General features: G+C 45.6%; 3 protein-coding genes, 1 non-coding gene and 2 pseudogenes across 4 annotated transcripts; 2 read left to right on the top strand and 4 right to left on the bottom strand.

The window, feature by feature from the left end:
- Positions 1 to 343: 343 nt before the first annotated feature.
- Positions 344 to 2,247, bottom strand: LOC135606901 (uncharacterized; annotated as a pseudogene).
- On the bottom strand, positions 371 to 443 carry TRNAF-GAA (transfer RNA phenylalanine (anticodon GAA)). The gene has a single exon. It is a non-coding gene; the product is annotated as a tRNA-Phe (tRNA).
- A 47-nt stretch (positions 2,248 to 2,294) lies between the features above and the next one.
- On the top strand, positions 2,295 to 3,800 carry LOC103978481 (probable disease resistance protein At4g19060). The gene has a single exon (XM_009394288.3). It carries the CDS (start codon positions 2,436 to 2,438, stop codon positions 3,645 to 3,647), a length of 1,212 nt encoding a protein of 403 aa, XP_009392563.2. The 5' UTR covers positions 2,295 to 2,435; the 3' UTR covers positions 3,648 to 3,800.
- Positions 3,768 to 6,105, bottom strand: LOC135606856 (uncharacterized). The gene has a single exon (XM_065098206.1). It carries the CDS (start codon positions 5,953 to 5,955, stop codon positions 3,916 to 3,918), a length of 2,040 nt encoding a protein of 679 aa, XP_064954278.1. The 5' UTR covers positions 5,956 to 6,105; the 3' UTR covers positions 3,768 to 3,915.
- A 150-nt stretch (positions 6,106 to 6,255) lies between these two features.
- On the top strand, positions 6,256 to 9,227 carry LOC103978466 (disease resistance protein At4g27190-like). The gene has a single exon (XM_009394263.3). It carries the CDS (start codon positions 6,507 to 6,509, stop codon positions 9,138 to 9,140), a length of 2,634 nt encoding a protein of 877 aa, XP_009392538.2. The 5' UTR covers positions 6,256 to 6,506; the 3' UTR covers positions 9,141 to 9,227.
- A 71-nt stretch (positions 9,228 to 9,298) lies between these two features.
- On the bottom strand, positions 9,299 to 20,311 carry LOC103980637 (probable disease resistance protein At4g19060; annotated as a pseudogene).
- Between the last annotated feature and the right edge of the window lie 140 nt (positions 20,312 to 20,451).

Genomic DNA, 20,451 nt, shown 5'->3' with positions numbered 1-20,451 from the left:
TTATATAATTTTATTAAAAGGAATAAAGGACTAGTGGAGGATGGAAAGTATAGCTTTTTATTTACCTTTTGTGTGTATGTCAAAATTTTAGTAAAATCTTTAGATTTTATTAAAATTTCTTTTATTTTCTTAAAATAAAAGATTTTTTTTCTTCAAATAAATCAATGTAAAAAATATTATGTTTAGTGATCCTAGCGGGTAAGTGACTATAAATTTAATATAACTTTACAAATAAGTATCCCACATTAAACTGAGAAAAGAAATATTTTAATCTACTAAATGAATCAAAAATTTATTTTAGAGTATCTTTTGATTAAATTATTAGTAAAATAGAATAAAAGAGTTGATTAAAATAAAATATTTTATAAAATGCGGTGAACGTGGATCGAACACACGACCTTCAGATCTTCAGTCTGACGCTCTCCCAACTGAGCTATCCCCGCTCTGTTTTATTTTTTGACACTTTATTATTATAAAGTATCTTTTACCAACTGATTCCTCGGGAAGAAGAAGCCTTATCCGCTGGCTGTTTGGTGCCGTGGGATTAGTAGCAGAGATCAGTGGCAGTGTGCCACAACAGAATGCTTTGGTCGAATGCCACCTTGACGCTCCAGCCAAATTTCTTCATATGTTTCTGCTGCTCGAGTGCCCATTCGCCTCTGCAGGCACTGAAACGCTTGGAGTCTTTGGACTCCTCTTCGCTGATGGATTTGTTCTTAAGGTCCCTAAAGATGTGTCTTTCTTTTACCGTGAGGAAGCGGAGGAATCTGTTACATGGGGATGGATGGTCCTTGAGGCAGAAGATGATGAGATTATACTGCGCCATAGAATGAGACCATCTCGGCTTGTTGGGTGGACGCAAGAAAGAGTTTGTAGCAGAGACGAAGCTGGAAATGCGGGACTGTGAAGGCCCAATCTGAGAAGGCCAACAGAGCAACAGAATAGATTTCAAGAACAAGAGCTCTGACTAAGAGCGTGCAAGTAATTATAATGTCGATCTCTTCGTATCCGTGCTTTTGGGTGAACAAGAAGAGCAGAAAAGCAGTAGGAATGGAGAAGAACCTGGTGAAACGAAGCCATGGCCCTGCAACAGTGTGAGGCACGGAAGACTTGTTGTAAAGGACCTCGTAAACGAATGAGAGCTCTGTCTCGATCACCTTGGAAGCTTGGATGGGAGAGCGCTTGAGGAAGAACGACTGGCTATCGTTCCGATCGTGAAAGCTGAGGATGATGAGGTCGACCATGAGGCGCTTGAAAGTGTGGAAGCACTGATGAGCTTTGGTCACCATCATAACCGGCGAAATCGGGTCCTCGGAGGTGTTCGGTTTCCACGGTCTCCATTCTGGCTCTTTCTGCACGTCAATCGTCGCTCTGGTTCCTGCAGCGGTCACCGAGGCGTAGTCCTTCATCGACTTGGCAAAGTTGGTGCCGGGGTCGGGGGGCTCGACCATGGAGTTCCGCAGGCTGTCCATGCTCGCAGACATAAGAGACCACGACTTCTCGCCCGACTTGAGAATCTCGGCGAGAAACATCATGGCCGCAGGGGCCGTGAGCCTTGTCTCTGGCAAGGAACCAACAAAGACGTAGAAAGCCACGGCAACCTGAAACACGAGCCCCATCAAGTGCCTCATCCACAGCTCGTTATCCTCAAGGGAGAAGGCCGTGATGGTATCAGGGCCGCCGAGGTGCAAGAGAAGGAAAGGCGACCAGAAAGCGAGGCGGTCTTCGTTCAGGGTTCTGTGAGAGGAAGAGGCGCAGTCAGAGCCAGTGTGGTTATTGGAGAAGATGCCAAGAGCGAAGGTGGCGACCCAGTCGGCGAGCAAGTAGGCCGACCAGAGGATGAAGCTGATCCACCTGGAGACAACGTGGTTCCGGTGGCTCCCGGAGAAGATGAGGATCATCTGCAAGGTCAAGCTCATCAAAATGAATGACCGGAGATCCCAGTCATTCCATGCTTGCCTCCACCTGTAAGGGAAGATCTCCATCTCTCTCTCTCTCAGCTCTCTCAAGTGTACAAGAAAGAGTGTGGCGTTGAGTTGACTCGGCAGTCCAAAAGCTTGGACTCCCCACGCGTTTAGATGGATTGGCGTGTCGGCGTGAAGAGAGACAGAAGACGACAAGAGACTGGGGGGAGAGATGCTGCTTCCTTGAATTTTCGGCTGCAGTGAGGTTGACGAAGCCCGGCCGAATCAATATTTAGACGGATTGGACATATGGCACAGATCCGCCTAACGTGCAAGCAGCAGTTGAATTGGTCCAATGTTTCCATTTCTGTCCATGTCTTTGGCCTCACATTGACCGTAGCAGTGTCATCATCGCTCCGTAGATTCCTGGTCTCTTCCTGAGACCTCAATGCCACTTTCCTCTTCCACTTCTCTGCTTCATCAGAACTCGAAGTCTCGAATTCGAGCAGTTCCGAGAGATCGCACACAGGAATGGCGGTGGCGATGGTGCAGTTCCTCATGGAGAAGTTTGTGGATGCGCTCGAAGAAGAAGACAGTTCGGTGGTTCCCTTCCATGCTCTGTTCCAGGGCATAAAGGAGGATCTTAAAGTGACAATGAGGTCCTCCGTGCCGCTGGGCACCGCCGACCTCCTCCGCGACTCGCTGTACGACCTCAATGACATACTGATCGAGTGCCGAACGCTCTCCAAGAAGCACACGGACCTCAAGCAACGGAAGCGCGTAAGACTCTCTTCCATGTCGAGTCTATGGTTTCTGTACAAAGCGAGGAAGAGGCTGCAGGCGATCAAGCACAGTATCCAACCCAGAAACCATGGAGCGGTGGATCAGAATTACAGTAGTGGTTCGTTAAGCGGCGACATGGAGTTCGATAGGTGGACTTCGCGTTCTGTGGACAAATCGAAGGTTTATGGTCTCGACGATCAGCTCAACGCGATAGAGAGAATGCTGTTGGAAGAGGATAGCGGCGGATTCAAAGGAATCGGGGTTGTGGGGATGGGTGGAGTTGGCAAAACAGTGCTTGCGCAGATGGTCTTCAACAGTCCGCCGGTGAGAAGGCGCTTCTTTCCGCGGCTATGGGTGTGCATGTCTCAGACAGCGAAAAGAGGTAGAGATGTCCGAAGAGAGATGTTGGAGCGGATGCTAATGGCACTGGGAGTCGAGGAGGAGGCCATCACATCCATCTCAGAAGCCGGTGCAGGAAGCGGTGGCCTCGCGGAGTTGATGTTCGCGCTCCACCTCCAATTGATGAACAAAAGATATCTCATCGTGTTCGACGACGTCTGGAACATCGACGAGTGGTACCAAGGCTTAATGAGCTCGGGTTTGCCGGACGAAGGTGAATGGGCCGGTCATCTTCGTCTTGACCGTGTGTTGCCGAAGGACTGCGGCGGGTCGGTCATCGTCACGAGCAGATTGGAGGAGGTGGCTGTGAAGATGGTCGGGAAAGAGAACATGTGTCGGATCGAGCCCGATAAAGACGGGGAATGTTGTTGGAATATATTCATGGATTCAGTGACGAAGGGCGGGCTTGCGGGCGATCATCCTACTCTGGGAAGCATGAAGACAGAGATCGTGGATAGATGTGGTGGCCTGCCATTAGCCGCAAAGACTATAGGGGAGATCTTGCGTGGATCTCTCTCACCAGCAGAGAATTCGGAGCCTGAGAACGAGCTTCATCCCTGAGATCTCTGTGAAATCGGTGGCAATAAACAGATGACAATAGATTCTTGTATCTGTCAGGGATAGAATTTTTTTCTTTTTCTTGTAACATTCATGCATTTGTTTTCCTGAAACACCCACAAATAAACCATGCAAATCAAATATCATATTTGACTATATTTTCAGATAACTCCAACATATCATCTCGGTGGATTACGTGCATCAATCCAATCGACTACATGTTGATAGATTTAACTCAATGATAGAATAGAGCTGTAGTGGGAGAGCGTAATTACTTCTCTATCGTCAATTTGGCCCTTGCATGCCCTTCTTCGATCCGATACTGCTCCCCTATTCCTAAATGGGCCATTAGAAACCACACCATCGTGAGCAGCTCTCCACCGGCGCTGAGCTGCTTCGCGTGGAAGTACCCTCTGCAATTGCTTGCGGCGTAACATAGCATCTCCACCCATACTGCACTCACTAACTTCCATCTTCTTTGCTCCTCCACCTCCAGCAAGTCTTTTGCTAGCATACAGGCATCGAACAACACCGATTTGCTTCGGTCCCCTTTCACCTGCACAGGCGGGACTTTGGTCTCCACGCAAAGAAGCATCTCGCAGGCTTGTTCCTGATCTGGTGTCTCCACACCACGCGAGAAGAAGTTCTTGGCCTCCGCGCAGGTGTCCCCGTACCTGATCTGTCCAATCCCAGCGGTCAGCATGAAAGGCCGCACGACGAGAAGGTACAGCATGTAGTCCGACGCACGCTTGCTGATCCTTCGGTAAGAAAGCGTATCCGTCGACTGGTTGGTGTCGTCGGAGTAAAAGCAGAGATCAGTGGCAATGTGCCACAACAGAATGCTTTCGTCGAATTCCACCTCCACGCTCCAGCCAAGTTCCTTCAGATGCCCCTTCTGCTGCAGAGCCCATCTACCTCTGCAGGTGCTGAAACGCTTGTAGCCTTTGGAATCATCTGCGCCGATGGATTTGTTCTTGAGGTCCTCGAAGACGAATTCTTTCAGGTCGTCGGTAACAGGGCAATAGCTGGTATGCCAGTACCTGTCCCATGCTTCTTTTACCGTGAGGAAGTGGAGGAATCTGTTAAATGGGGATGGACGGTGTTGGAGGCAGAAGCTAATGAGATTATGCTGCGCCATGGAATTAGACCATCTGGGCTTGTTGGGTGGCCGGAAGAAAGAGTTTATGGCAGAGACCATGTTGGAAAGTCGGGGATATCCGAGATCTTTCAGCCTGAGAGAGGCCCAATCCGAGAATATCAACAGACCAACAGAATAGATCTCGAGAGCAAGAGCTCCTGCTAAGAGCGTGTAAGTAATTATAATGTCGATCTCTTTGTATCCGTGCTTTTCGGTGAACAAGAAAAGCAGAAGAGCAGTGAGAATGAAGAAGAAACTGGTGAAACGAAGGACAGGGCCAGCAACAGTATGAAGGACGGTGGACTTGGTGTAAAGCATCTCGTACACGAAGGAGAGCTCGATCTCGATCACCTTGAAAGCCTGGATGGGAGAGCGCTTGAGAAAGAAGGACTGGCTCTCGTTTCGATCGTGGAAGCTGAGGATGAGGTCGACGATAAGGCGCTTGAAAGTGTGGAAGAACTGATGAGCTTTCGTCACCATCGTGACTGTGCGGATCTCCTCCACCAATGTATCCAATGACCGCGGTCTCGATTCTGGCTCTTTCTTCATCTCAATCTCCGTTCTTAGTCCGGCGGCGGACATCGCCGCATAGTCCTCCATGAACTTGGCATAGTTGGGGCCGGGGTCGGGGGGCGTGACCATGGAGTTTCGCAAGCAGTCCATGCTCGCACACATGAGCGACCATGACCTCTCGCCGTACTTGAGAATCCCGACGAGAAACATCATGGCCGCTGGGGACTTGAGCCTGGTTTGCGGCAAGGAACCAACGAAGACGTAGAAAGCTACAGCAACCTGAAACACGAGTCCCAGCAAGTGCCTCAGCCACAGCTCATTATCCTCGAGGGAGAAAGCCGTGATGGTATCAGGACCGCCGAGGTGCAGGAGAAGGAAAGGGGACCAGAAAGCGAGGAGGTCATTGTTCTGGGTGTGAGAGGAAGAGGCGCAGCCAGAGTCGGTTTGGGTATTGGAGAGGATGCCGAGGGCGAAGGTGGCGACCCAGTCGGCGAGCAGGTAGGCGGACCAGAGAATGAGGCTGATCCAGCTGGAGACGACGCGCTTCCTGAGGCTCCCGGAGAAGATGAGGATGATCTGCAAGCTCAAGCTGATCAAGATAAATGACCGGAGATCCCAGTCATTCCATATTAGCCTCCACCTGTAGGGGAAGACCTGCATCGATCTCTCTTGTTTAGCCCTCTCAGATAACCTGCACTGGCATCGATCTAGTGTCAGTGTGTCCTGCAACTGAACTAGGAAGAATGATGAAGTATGTGTGGATCAAGGAAGGTCTCTGGAATGTGAGACAGTTTCCAGTTTCGTGCGTGTCGGTCATCACGAACTGTAGGAGCGTGGAAATGGATCGGAAAGAGGTGCCTCCGAAGACTAAACGCGTGCAATTTCCAGGAAAATGATCGGGACAGGTCAGTCGAGGGACGGTCTTTTTGGTCAACATTATCAGCACCTCGATTTTGACCTACCAAACATGCAGGTTCTCGGTGCCTTCTCGGCGTTGTCCCCCCTGCTTCTCGGAAACCTTCAATCTTGTATCGTGCACTTCATTTTTTCTGGAACACCAAGTGAAACATTCTTCAGATCACACCTAAGGAGTCTCTCTTAGAGCAAATGCTTTGAGTTCCATTTGTCCCGGTACAGCCATATTCTTCAACAAAGGAACACCAGCTCAATCAAGGGTGTACACTTGCATTGTCGGAGCTCTGGACGGAGCAATGGCCACGGGGGAGCGCAGCATTCAGCATTTGATGGAAGAGGTAACAAATCCCAACGTTGGGACGGTGGTCGTTTACGGGATTTCTGGACTAGGGAAGACATGGACCGCAAGACAAGCTTATGGTCGAGCGATGGCTTCTCCCCTCTTTGATGTCTTCCTTTGGATCTCCCTGTCCGTCACTTGTACCACCAGACGGGTGAGACAGAAGATACTGGAGAGCCTGTCGATCGTGGTTGAAGACAATGGCGATGAAGAAAGGGTCACAGAAAAGATCCATTCGTTTCTATCCGGGAGGAGGTTCCTGTTGGTGCTGGATGATGCTTGGTTTACAGAGGATCGTATGCTGGCAACACTGGGAGTACCTACACCCAGGCACAATGCCTCCAAGGTCGTCGTCACCACCAGAACCATGAGAACACAAACAGTGATGGAGCCTGATGTCGTGATCCAACAGAGCTCGCTCAGTAGAAAGGAATCGTGGGATTTGTTCTGCCAAATTTCTGGGCACAGCATCGTGAATCGTTTCGGGCAAATGGTGGTGGAAGGAAGCCATGGCATGCCTTTGTTGATCGTGCTAATGGCAGGAGCCTTGAAGGATTCGATTACTGATTCGGCAAATGAGGAATTAACTGCTAAAGTGTCGTCGGCATTGCTGAACGAGGTTACTGCCGCAAGGTTCGCTTACTCCATGTTGCCGGACGATGAGGTAAAACACTGCCTCGTTTACTGCTTGCTCTTCCCTGGGGATATGGCACTCCATGACGATGAACTGATCCAGTATTGGCTCATGGACGGACTGATTGCTGAAGGATATCTGAGTGTAGCGGCTACTGATAAGGCTCAAAAGATCCTGCTGCTGCTTTTACATCGTCGTCTATTATACAGGGACGACGATGACCATGTCCGCATGCATGAAGCTGTTCGAGAGGTTCTCATGGACACTGGGAGGCAACGAGGCGACCATGGATATTCCTGTGCCACCCATTCAGAAGGGCTGACTTCCATTTGGTTTCCTGATGGGCGAAACAAGAGGATCTCATTGATGGAGAGCAGCACGGATAGACTGCCACAAATCCCCCAGTCCTTCCTTTCCTCCTTATTTCTCCGGGGAATTCGCTGGTTGAAGGTAATCCCGAACTCATTCTTTGACAACAGGCAGATCCTCACTCTCAGTGTTTTGGACCTTTCCTTCACTGCAATCACGAATTTGCCGTCCTCTACCTCCAATTTGGCCAATCTTCAATATCTACTCCTAAAAGGTTGCGAACATTTAGAGGAGCTACGGAACATCCGCTCACTACGGAACCTCCTGGTGCTTGACGCTTCAGGGTGCTCTGCCCTGAGGACGATCTCTCCTGGATCATTCGCTATGATGAACATGCTGAGAGTCCTTGATCTTTCTCGTACCTCAATCGAGTCCTTCCCATTTTTATCCGGGCTCCCAGAACTCCGCTGCCTTTTTCTCAGAGGATGCCGGCGCATAAACTTCCAGGAAAGTGTGTTTCACATAGCAGATCCCTCAAAACTGAAGGAGCTCGATCTTTCGGGTATTGCACTGCCAGAATTCCCATACGGGATCACAAAAACTGGTCACTTACTGAGCCTGAAGCTGTGCACAGAGAGCAACGCAGTTGATTGGAATGTCATGCAGTGGCTGCAGGCTGGATTGACTTGGGACGAGCACGCCGGAGTGTATGCCTCCATCAATACATGCGTGGACGACAACAGAAGTTACTTGTCTGTAAGCAACACCAGTTTCTTCCAATACTTGGACAAAGATTCTCCGCTGTGGGATAATTGCTTTCTGAGGTTCCATTTTCGTGTTTGTCCCTCCGAAGAAGCGAACAGAGACAGTGAGTTTGTTTTCCAAAACGAGAACTTTGTTTTCAGAGAAACTTACTTCGGAACGAAATATTGTTCGCATCCCCCGAATGCTTGCCGATTTCTGGAGATCCATCATGTTCGTCCTTGGGGAATTGGAGGAGTCCTTCATCATGCGGATGTCGTCTTCTTGAATGACGTGAAGTTGGTGAAGCAACTCTCGGATTTTGAACTGCAGAACCTCAGAGGAATGAGAGAGTGTTGGATTCAGAGGTGTGACCAAATGGAAAGCATCTTTACGGCAGAATTAGAGGATGTGTCTGAAGTTTTAAGCTTGGAGAAGCTATGGATCTCGAATCTCGAAAAATTGAGCTTCTTGTTTGCTGGTGTGGAGAAGGAAACAAACTTCACTAGCCTTAAACACATCCATATCGATTGCTGTCCAAATCTTGTTGGTCTCTTTTGTTCAACCCTGCGCTTCCAAAACCTTGAAACTCTGCAGATAAGATTCTGTGATAAGCTGGAGAGCGTTTACGATCACTCCGTGATTGGAGAAGAAGCCTTTCCAAGACTGCACACGCTACGTCTGTGGGAACTGCCGGAATTGAAGAGTGTGTGTGGAGGTATTTTGCCATGTCTAAAGCACCTCAAGGTGAAGGAGTGCCCCAAGCTGAAGGCACTCCCCGTGGGCGTCAATGACATGACCCCAATCGCCATCATCCGAGGAGAGAGACAATGGTGGAATAACTTGACGTGGGAAGATGAGAGGATCAAGTCTCATTTACTCTTCAGAAGATGGGGTCGATTCTGACAGCATTGCTCAGGACAAGAACAAATAAGAAATTTATGTTTGTAGTTAAATTCTAATCTGTAGTTGTAACCAAAGTGACAAGTTTCTGTAGACAAATTTAGTACTAGAAAGAAAAAATCTATTGGCATCTGTTTATTGCCACCGATTTCACAGAGATCTCAGGGATGAAGCTCGTTCTCAGGCTCCGAATTCTCTGCTGGTGAGAGAGATCCACGCAAGATCTCCCCTATGGTCTTTGCGGCTAATGGCAGGCCACCACATCTATCCACGATCTCTGTCTTCATGCTTCTCAGAGTAGGATGATCGCCCGCAATACCGCCCTCCGTCACTGAATCCATGAATATATTCCAACAACATTCCCCGTCTTTATCGGGCTCGATCCGACACATGTTCTCTTTCCCGACCATCTTCACAGCCACCTCCTCCAATCTGCTAGTGACGATGACCGACCCGCCGCAGTCCTTCGGCAACACACGGTCAAGACGAAGATGACCGGCCCATTCACCTTCGTCCGGCAAACCCGAGCTCATTAAGCCTTCGTACCACTCGTCGATGTTCCAGACGTCGTCGAACACGATGAGATATCTTTTGTTCATCAATTGGAGGTGGAGCGCGAACATCAACTCCGCGAGGCCACCGCTTCCTGCACCGGCTTCTGAGATGGATGTGATGGCCTCCTCCTCGACTCCCAATGCCATTAGCATCCTCTCCAACATCTCTCTTCGGACATCTCTACCTCTTTTCGCTGTCTGAGACATGCACACCCATAGCCGCGGAAAGAAGCGCCTTCTCACCGGCGGACTGTTGAAGACCATCTGCGCAAGCACTGTTTTGCCAACTCAACCCATCCCCACAACCCCGATTCCTTTGAATCCGCCGCTATCCTCTTCCAACAGCATTCTCTCTATCGAGTTGAGCTGATCGTGGAAAAATAATAACGGAAGAAATCACTTAAACCAACTTGTGTTTCCAAATTGTTATAATAGAAACACAATAAAAACTTATGCGAAAACGAAATAGTGTACCTCCAGCCATTGTCGTAAGAATTTCTGTAGAGGTTTCTTCTTGAACTTTGGTACTTCTCGGCTCAGAACTCTCGCTTTAGATGGTGTAGGAAAGCCTTTCGCTTCAAAGAGATGATTGAGTCCAGGGACCAAAATCCTTATATATATATATGTTCTCCCATCAAGAACATTTATTATCATCAAATCATAACATTCAAGAATTAATTCAGATTTGTAACGTTTGGATCATAATGAAGAACTTTAATGATATTAAATATTTAATTTAATAATAACGATTTCATGTTTAAAGAATAAAAAACTGAAATCATTTAAACTATAATTAATAAAGAAATTCATGATAATGAATTATGAATCTTAATGATAACAGTTATATTATTATTAAATTAGATATTTAATAATAATAGTTACATTCTCCCACTTGGTCCATATGTTTATCTTAATAATTTGAATTATTTTTTTTGAACAACTTTCTTAAGAAATAAATACACGAATCATAGCGATAAGTCCTCTAAGAGCAAGTATTATGATCCATGTATCACGATGTATTTAGTTTCTTAATCTTAATATGGTAATATTACTTAATGAATAAACCTTATGTTTATTCTTGGTCCAGTAACAATATATTTTCTCAAAATAATGTGCACATGAATGAGAAAATTGCATAATATATAAGAGTTTCAATATCATTACAAAGTAGAACCAAGTCCCATTTTCTCTTCATGATCCTTGAATTTCAGAGGTGGCATGCCTTTAGTCAAAGGATCAGCAATCATCAATTCAGTGCTAATATGCTCAATGACCACTTTCTTTTCCTTTACACGTTCTCTTATGGCTAGATACTTAATGTCGATATGTTTACTTCGACTTCGACTTTTATTGTTTTTAGCCATAAAGACAGCAGTTGAATTGTCACAGAAAATTCTTAATGGCTTAGAAATAGAATTCATGATTCTAAGCCCAGAAATGAAACTCTTAATCTATACACCATGTGAAGTAGCCTCAAAACAGGAGACAAACTCAGCTTCCATGGTAAAAGTAGCAGTCAAGGTCTGCTTAGCGCTTCTCCAAGAAATAGCTCCACCGGCCATTATAAAAATATATCATGATGTTGATTTACGAGAATCAACACAACCGGCGAAGTCTAAATTTGAGTAACCAATCACATCCAGATTGTCTGTATGTCTATACATAAGCATTTAATCTTTGGTTCCTTGTAGATACCTCATCACTTTCTTTGTAGCTCTCCAGTGGTCCATACCTGGATTACTCTGATATCGACCTAGCATCCCCACAATAAATGCGATATCAGGTCTTGTACAGACCTGAGCATACATAAGGCTTCCTACGACAGAAGCATATAGGATGTTCTTCATTGATTCCCTTTCAAAGTTGTTCTTTGGGCATTGGTTCAAATTGAACCTATCACCTTTCACAATGGGAGCAACACTTGGTGAACAATCCTTCATCCGAAATCTTTCTAAAAGTTTATCAATATAGGTTTCTTGTGATAGACCTAAAATGCCTCGAGGTCTATCTCTATGGATCTTAATGCCAATGACATAAAATGCTTCACCCATATCCTTCATGTCAAAATTTTTAGAAAGGAATTATTTCACCTCATGCAGCAAACCCTTATCGTTGGTTGAAAGCAAAATATCATCTAAATATAAAATAAGGAAACATATTTTACTCCCACTAACCTTCTGGTATATGCATTGATCCATGGGATTTTCAACAAATCCGAATGAAAAAATCACTTTATGAAATTTAAAATACCATTGGCGAGAGGCTTGTTTTAAGCCGTATATAGACTTCCTAAGTTTGCAAACCAAGTGTTTACCAACACTAGAGGAGAAACCTTCATGTTGTTTCGTATAAACCTCTTCCTCTAGATCTCCATTTAGAAATACCATTTTCACATCCATTTGTTGCAATTCAAGATCAAAATATGCAACTAATGCCAAAATTATACGTAGAGAATCTTTCTTAGATACAGGAGAAAACGTCTCCGTATAATCGATTCCCTCTTTTTGAGTAAATCCCTTTGCAACAAGTCTTGCCTTGTATCTCTCAATGTTGCCTAACAAATCTTTCTTAGTTTTAAAGACCCATTTGCAACCAATAGTCTTTGCTTCATTAGGCAACTCTACAAGATCCCAAACTCCATTGCTCATCATGGAATTCATCTCTTCTTTCATGGCATCATGCCACAAATTTGACTTTTTGCAACTCATGGCTTGTGAAAATGTTTCAGGATCATTTTTGCTTCCAATATTATAATCAGATTCTTGTAGATATACAACATAATCACTAGGAATTACTGATCTTTTATTTCTAGTAGATCTTCTTAATGTTGTACCAATGGTTCCTTGAGGAACTTGTGGTTCAACTAGTTGTTCATGAGCTTATTGTAATTCCTGAACTGCTTGATCTATTAGAATACTATCAACAACTTGTGGAATTTCAATGATTGGTTGTTCAGCACTAGTTTGTACTTGAGGAGTGCTATGAACTATAATCAATCTATCATTTGATGTGGAAGGTTGAGATTCTATATGATCATGTGCGGAAACTATATTTTTGAAATGATCGCTCTCACTAATCACATCATCCTCAAAAAATTTAGCGTTTCTTGATTCCACAATCCTAGTTGTGTAAGATGGACAATAGAATCTGTAACCTTTGGACTTTTCGGCATATCTAATGAAATACCCACTAACAGTCCTCGGGTCCAGTTTCTTCTCTTGTAGATTATATATCCTGACTTCAGACGGATATCCCCAAATGCGCATATATTGCAAACTCGGTTTCCAACCTTTCCATAATTCAAATGGTGTCTTTTGGACAGCCTTAGTTGGAACTCGGTTTAATATATACACAGCCGTCTTTAGTGCTTCAGTCCATAAGAACTTATGAAGACTGGAGTTGCTAAGCATACTCCGCACCATGTCTAATAAGGTTCGGTTTCTTCTTTCTGCAACACCATTTTGGTCTGGAGAACCAGGCATAGTGTATTGGGTAATAATCCCATGTTCTTGAAGAAACTTAGCAAAAGGACCAGGTGCTTGTCCATTTTCGGTATATCTACCATAATATTCTCCACCCCTATCTGATCTCACAATTTTAATTTGCTTACCACATTGGTTCTCAACTTCAGCCTTAAAGACTTTGAAGGCATCCAATGCTTCATTTTTGTTATGAAGCAAATATATATACATATATCGTGAGTAATCATCTATAAAAGAGATGAAGTATTTCTGACCATGTATGTCCATGTCTGGACAACATATATTGATAAGGGTAAAAATGGCGATGTAACACGCCATGGCGTCAGCTATGCTTGGACAACACACTGCCCGAGGAAGTCGGCATTAACACCTAACTCTGGCTTAGTTCTTCACGCTACGCCAACCCCAGGTCAGACGCTATCAGCATGCCTCCTGCAAGCAGCCACATCAGGTAACATCAAAACTCATCTATAAATACCCCAGAGTTCTAAACGAACAGGGGGGGACAGGCACAACGCCATGGAGGCATCTCTTCCTCCAAAACCCTCTCCACATCGCTAACTTGATTGTCGGAGGGGTTGGGCCGAGCTCCCGGCCTGACCTGTGTGTAGGTCCAAGATGGTGTCGCCTCTTCCCGGTGCTGCGGCGGAGCATTCTGCCGGCCCGACCTGCCGACCCGAGATCCTCGACATCCGGACCCCCGAACCGAGCTACGACGGCCCCGAGGCCACGGCTTAAACAGATGCCCCCCGCATCATTTTGGCGCTAGAAGGAGGGCCCGAATGTCGAGGGATCCTCAGACTGATCCCGACGAACTCCCTGCCGAGGGATCGTTCTTAGCAGGGGCACATGCCGTGCGTCCCTTGTGTGACGGGCCGTGGGCTGACGACCTCCCCGCGACCTCTGAACGCTACTGGTGTTCATTCGACAACCCGGATCTGCTTCCGCCCGAGGGCGCTCCAAGCGTCCCCTCGCCGGTGTCATCCGAGGCCTTTCACGACCTCGTTCGTCAAGTCCGAGCTCTGACGGATATGGGGCAAACCATCATCCCGCTCGTCTCCCAACCGACACCCCCACTTATGACTCGACCGCTACGGCAACAAGAGCCGCCCTCTCGGGCCCACATGACGTCTCTGGAGCCTTCCGCTACTCCCCGAGTCAGACCGACCCCACTCGGGGACCCAGTAAGGACAAACCCGAGCGGCTGCCCGGAGCCCGAGGTATTATCCCCGGATTCAACGGACTCCCTGCGAGCCCAGCTACGCTTTCTTTGGCAACGGCTCGACGAACTAGAGAAGGAGTTTCGCAACTCGAAGGGAGAGCTCGGGGTGGACACATACCGAGGATCTCCGTTCGCACCAGAGATACGAGATCACGCGGTTCCCCCGAACTTCCTGCTCCCTTCTCTGGACGCATACGATGGCGCCACTGACCCAGCGGACCATGTCGCCACTTTCCGTGCCCAACTGGCGCTGTATGGAACGTCTGACGCTTTAATGTGCAGGGTGTTTCCCACGACCCTGAGGGGACCAGCCCTCACGTGGTACATCAGCCTGAAGACCGGAGCGATCACTTCCTTCGGCCAACTCACCAAGGACTTCGAGCTCCACTTCGCAGCCCATGCCCGGCCGAAGCCCTCCGCGGCGCTGCTCCTCAGATTCAAACAAGGAGAGGACGAGCCTCTCTCACATTTCGTGGATCGCTTTGCCACGCAAATCTGGAGCTTACCGGACACTCACCCCTCTCTATTAGTGCAGGCGTTCATGGTAGGCTTGCGACCTTCCAGATTATGTTGGTCCCTCGTAGAGCGACCCCCCACCACAGTACCAGATATGCTCCAGCAAGCCAACCGGTATGTCACGGCGGAAGCTTGGGTGACCGCAAGGAAGAGGAGCGACTCTGGGCGACAGGCCCCGTAGCAGCGGTCAAGCACCCGCGGTTGCTATCCGGTGTAATCCTCGTGCAAGGAATCTAGCCTCTTCCTCAGTCTCTTCCAAGCAAATGCTCCATGTTTACCTGACCGCCTCTTGGCTCACTGTTAGCTTCGGTCTAACCTCCCTCTTTTTTGCATTCGCACGGCTCGGTTGTAGACGGTCGAGTCCACCTCAGCTCAGCCTACCCGCCTGAGCCATGTCCCTCGGTCGCAGTCTGCCCGAGTTCACCTTAGAGCGGCCTGCCCGCCTGAGCGGGGTCCCTCGGCCGCAGCCTGCCTGCGTCGAGCTTCTCGACCATACACTGCCGAGTTCACCTCAGCGCGGCCTGCCCGCCTGAGTTGCCTCTCGGCCCGAGCCACTTCCCTCGGCCATGCACTACTCGAGTCCACCTCACGCGGTCTGCCCGCTTGCGTCGTGCTCCTCGGTCACATAATGTCCGAGGCCACCTCCTCGGCCGCGTAATGCCCGAGGCCACCTCCTCGGTCGCATGATGCCCGAGCTCACACCTGCGAGGTCTGTCCGCCTGCATCGTGCTACTCGGTCGCATGACCATCGCGACGACGCCTGCGCGGTCTGTCCGCCTGCGTCGTGCTACTCGGTCGCATGACCAACGTGACCACGCCTGCGCGGTCTGTCCGCCTGCGTCGTGATCCTCGGTCGCATAATGCCCGAGACCACACCTGCGCGGCCAGCCCGCCTGCGTCGTGCTCCTTGGCCCCATGTTCCCGAGACACACCTGCGCGGCCAGCCCGCCTGCGTCGTGCTCCTTGGCTCCATGTCCCCGAGACACGCCTGCGCGGTCAGTACGCCTACGTCGTGCTCCTTGGCCCCATGCTCCCGAGACACACCTGTGCGGCCAAGCCCGCCTGCATCGGGCTCCTCGGCCCTTCGACTCCATGTTCCCCGAGACCTCGTCCGCGCGGCCAGCTCGTCTGAAGACAGAAGCCATGCATCAGACTCCTCTTATACGACAACCGACGCATAGCTCCTTTCGGGGGGGAATATGATAAGGGTAAAAATGGCGATGTAACACGCCATGGCGTCAGCCATGCCTGGACAACACACTGCCCGAGGAGGTCGGCATTAACACCTAACTCAGGCTTAGTTCTTCACGCCACTCCAACCCTAGGTCAGACGCTATCATTCTGCCTCCTGCAAGCAGCCACATCAAGTAACATCAAAACTCATCTATAAATACCCCAGAGTTCTAAACGAACAGGGGGGGACAGGCACAACGCCATGGAGGCATCTCTTCCTCCAAAACCCTCTCCACATCGCTAACTTGATCGTCGGAGGGGTCGGGCCAAGCTCCCGGCCTGACCTGTGTGTAGGTCCAAGACGGTGTCGCCTCTTCCCGGCGCTACGGCGGAGCTTTCTGCCGGCCCGACCTGCCGACCCGAACCGCCGACCCGACCTGTCGACCTGACCTCCCGACCCGAACCACTCTTCCCGACGCTGCGGCGAAGCTTTCTCCCGACCCGAACTGCCGAACTCGAGTCGGGAGAAAGCTTCGCCAATGGAGATATGTGTACTAAGTACCACATCTTTAACTAATCTTTTAATTCTCTCTATGGAGATATGTCCAAATCTCCGATGTCATAATATAGAGGAGTCTTCATTAATATTACACATCTTAATGCCAACGCGAACATGCATTGAACTTTGAGTATTATCATTTTGTAATAAAATACGGTAAAGACCATCAGACAAAATACCATTCCAAACACAATCAGATTTATGTAATAAACAAAATGATGTGTCTTTAAAATTAAAGGAATACCCAAATGGTACGAGTCTAGAAACAGAAATTAAGTTTCGTGAGAAACTTGGTATATAAAAAGTTCTTTCCAATTTTAAAACAAAACCACTACTTAAAATTAAAATGCATGTTCCAATTGCTTCCACATGTGAGCCCATCTTATTTCTTGATAAGATGCTTTGCTCACTTCCCATTGGCTTCCTTAGGTTTTGCATACTCTGTAAAGAGTTTGCAATATGGATTGTTGATCCAAAGTCAATCCACCAAGTGTTAATATTAACATTGACCATATTAGATTCATAACATACATATGAGGTTGGTTTACCTTTCTTTTCAAGCCATTGTTGGAATTTCGTGCATTCCTTCTTCATGTGTCCCTTTCTTTTACAAAAGAAATACCTTACTTCTTTCTTGATATCAGCTTGGGATGGTATTTTACCTTTTCCCTGCTGATGAGCTTTCTGATTGGCTTGATGTTTGTCAGTTTTATTTTTCCCTCGAGTGGTTACTACCAATGCACTCTCACCCAATTTCATCACTAGCCTCTCTTCTTCTTGAACACACATGGTCATTAATTTATTGATTGACCATTTGTCCTTATGTGTATTGTATGAAATTTTAAAAGAGCTATATTGAGGTGGAAGGGTGTTCAGAATATAGTGCATCAAGAAGGATTCTGACATATTAACCTCAAGTTTCTTAAGTTGAGCCATAATATCTCGCATTTGCATTATGTGCTCACGCACACCTTTTATGTTGGTGAGTCTAAGGGATGAAAATTTCATAATAAGGGTACTTGCTAGTGCCTTATCCGAAGTGACGAATTGTTCATCAATAGCTTTTAGTAAGTCTCGAACATTTTCATGCTGGTCAACAGAACCACGCATGCTAGCAGTCATCTTAGTTTTGATAAACATCACGCTGAGCCGATTGGATCGCTCTCATCGCTCATATAACGTGATCTCAATTGAAGTGCTGGTATTAGTGACTATAGGTGGTTCGTCTTTCCTGATAGCATAATCGATATCCATCCACCCTAAATGGAGGAGAACCCTCTCCTTCCATATCTTATAGTTATCACCATTAAGTTCAGGAATATCACATCGAATATCAGAGAAATTAACAGTTTGAGAAACTGCATAAAATCAAACATGCTTATGTCAAAATTTGAAGCTTAATAGACTAAATTACATGTTTTACCAATGTGAAACATGAAAAAAATATGAATCTCATGACATAAAAATTGCTTGTGGGCTAAATTCTTAATTCAAATAGATTCATATGGTCTTTATGATAAAACTATCAAATTATATTCCAATTCATAATCCCTGTGGGTAAATTATGAAAATAATATGATATTTTATCCTGATTAATTATATTAAATATAATAAAAGATCCTACGGGATAACAATTATTATACGAAATATAATCAATCACAATATGATGTCTAATTATTTATGTGATCCTTATTTTAACTTTATATATAATTTTAATTAATTAAGGATGCTGTGGCTAATTCTTAATTAATTAAGATTATATAAATCACTAGACATTTTAAACATAAAAAAATTGCTCATAAGCATAATTTAATATAACTAAATATGCATACATAATATGAGTATTTTACCAACTAAAATGTTGAAAATGATATTTCCTCATGATTTTCAATAAAATATATCAAGAAGTTTCCAAGAAGAAACGAAAATCAAATCATTTTCATTGCATAAAAATAAAAACTCTTTCGTATCAAGGTAGAGGTCAAAAGGCTCTGATACCAAATGTAAGAAATCACTTAAACCAACTTGTGTTTTCAAATCGTTATAATAGAAACACAATAAAAACTTATGCGGAAACGAAATAGCGTACCTCCCGTCATTGTCGTCAAGAATTTCTATAAAGGTTTCTTCTTAAACTTTGGTACTTCTCGACTCACAACTCTCGCTTTAAATGGTGTAGGAAAGCACTTCTCGATTCACGCTCACCGCATGTTTATAAATTATTTTATTTTAATTAATTCTTCTATTCTATTTTACCAATAATTTAATAAAAAAATATATATTTTTTTCTTTTAATCAACTCTTATATTCTATTTTACTAATAATTTAATCAAAAGATATTCTAAAATATAATTTTGATCCATTTAGTGTAGCCTAAAATATCTTCTTTTCTCAATTTGACGTGGGATACTTATTTGTAAAGTCATATTTATATTTCAATTAAATTCATAGTCATTTGACCCACTATGATAACTGAACATAATATTTTTGACATTTATTTATTTGAAAATTTTTTCTCTTTTATTTCAAGAAAATAAAAAAATTCTAATAAAATCCAAAGTTTTTCTTGAAACTCACTTAAGTTTAGAGAACATTATATAAGTCAAATAATCATTATAATAGCATAAAGCAATTGTCAACATAAAATTTTAAAATTAAAATATTATTATGTATTATAAAATTATAACAAAGCCAATTTTAATTTTATTTTTAATTTACTTTCACACATTAAAATAGAAATATAATATTTATTTCTTATAGTTCACATACAAAAATAAAGTTTGAACAATTTACTTTCTAAAAATCATATCACTTAGAAAATTAATTAATTAATAATTTAATTAATAAATAAATTATTTTTAACTTGATCACATGATTAAGAAAATTAACTTTAATCATTTCCTTAATCATACTATATAAACAAAAAAATTAATAGTTTAAATAAAAATAATATATTATTTTTTATAATATGTTAAGAGAGAAAAATCTTGGATTACATTACATTCCTAGTGCCGTTAGCATCCTCTCCAACATCTCTCTGCTTACATCTCTACCTCTTTTCACTGTCTGAGACAACACACCCATAGCCGTCGACCATCTGCGCTAGCACTCCACCCATCCCCACAACCCCGATTCCCTTGAATCCGCCGCTATCCTCTTCCAACAGCATTCTCTCTATCGCGATGAGCTGATCGTCGAGACCATAAACCTTCGATTTGTCCACACAACGCGAAGTCCACCTATCCAACTCCATGTCGCCACTTAATGAACCACTACTGTAATTCTGATCCATCGCTCCATGGCTTCTGGGTTGGATACTGTGCTTGATCGCCTGCAGCCACTTCTTCGCTTTGTACAGAAACCATAGACTCGACATGGAAGAGAGTCTTACGCGCTTCCGTTGCTTGAGGTCCGTGTGATTCTTGGAGAGCGTTCGGTACTCGATCAATACGTCATTGAGGTCGTACAGCGAGTCGCGGAGGAGGTCGGCGGTGCCTCATTGTCACTTCAAGATCCTCCTTTATGTCCTGGAACAGAGCATGGAAGGGAACCGCCACGCTGTCGTCTTCTTCGAGCGCATCCACAAGCTTCTCCATGAGGAGCTGCACCATCGCCACCGCCATTCCTTTGGCGAGAGCTAGGAAACCAGGAAAATATGACCGACTTCAGGTCCTGACTAAGCCGAGAAGAAGAAGAGGAGGGAATCGGCAGTGAGGTCACAAGAAGAGAACGGGAACCTTCGGAGAAGGTATGATCCACATGATTAGTCTCTTTCCTGCTTGACCGACTTCATATGTATATTCTTTCT

Source organism: Musa acuminata, chromosome BXJ1-1 (assembly GCF_036884655.1).
Source record: "Musa acuminata AAA Group cultivar baxijiao chromosome BXJ1-1, Cavendish_Baxijiao_AAA, whole genome shotgun sequence".
In the NCBI taxonomy this organism is placed as follows: domain Eukaryota; kingdom Viridiplantae; phylum Streptophyta; class Magnoliopsida; order Zingiberales; family Musaceae; genus Musa; species Musa acuminata.
This window is presented reverse-complemented; position numbering and strand designations above follow the sequence as displayed.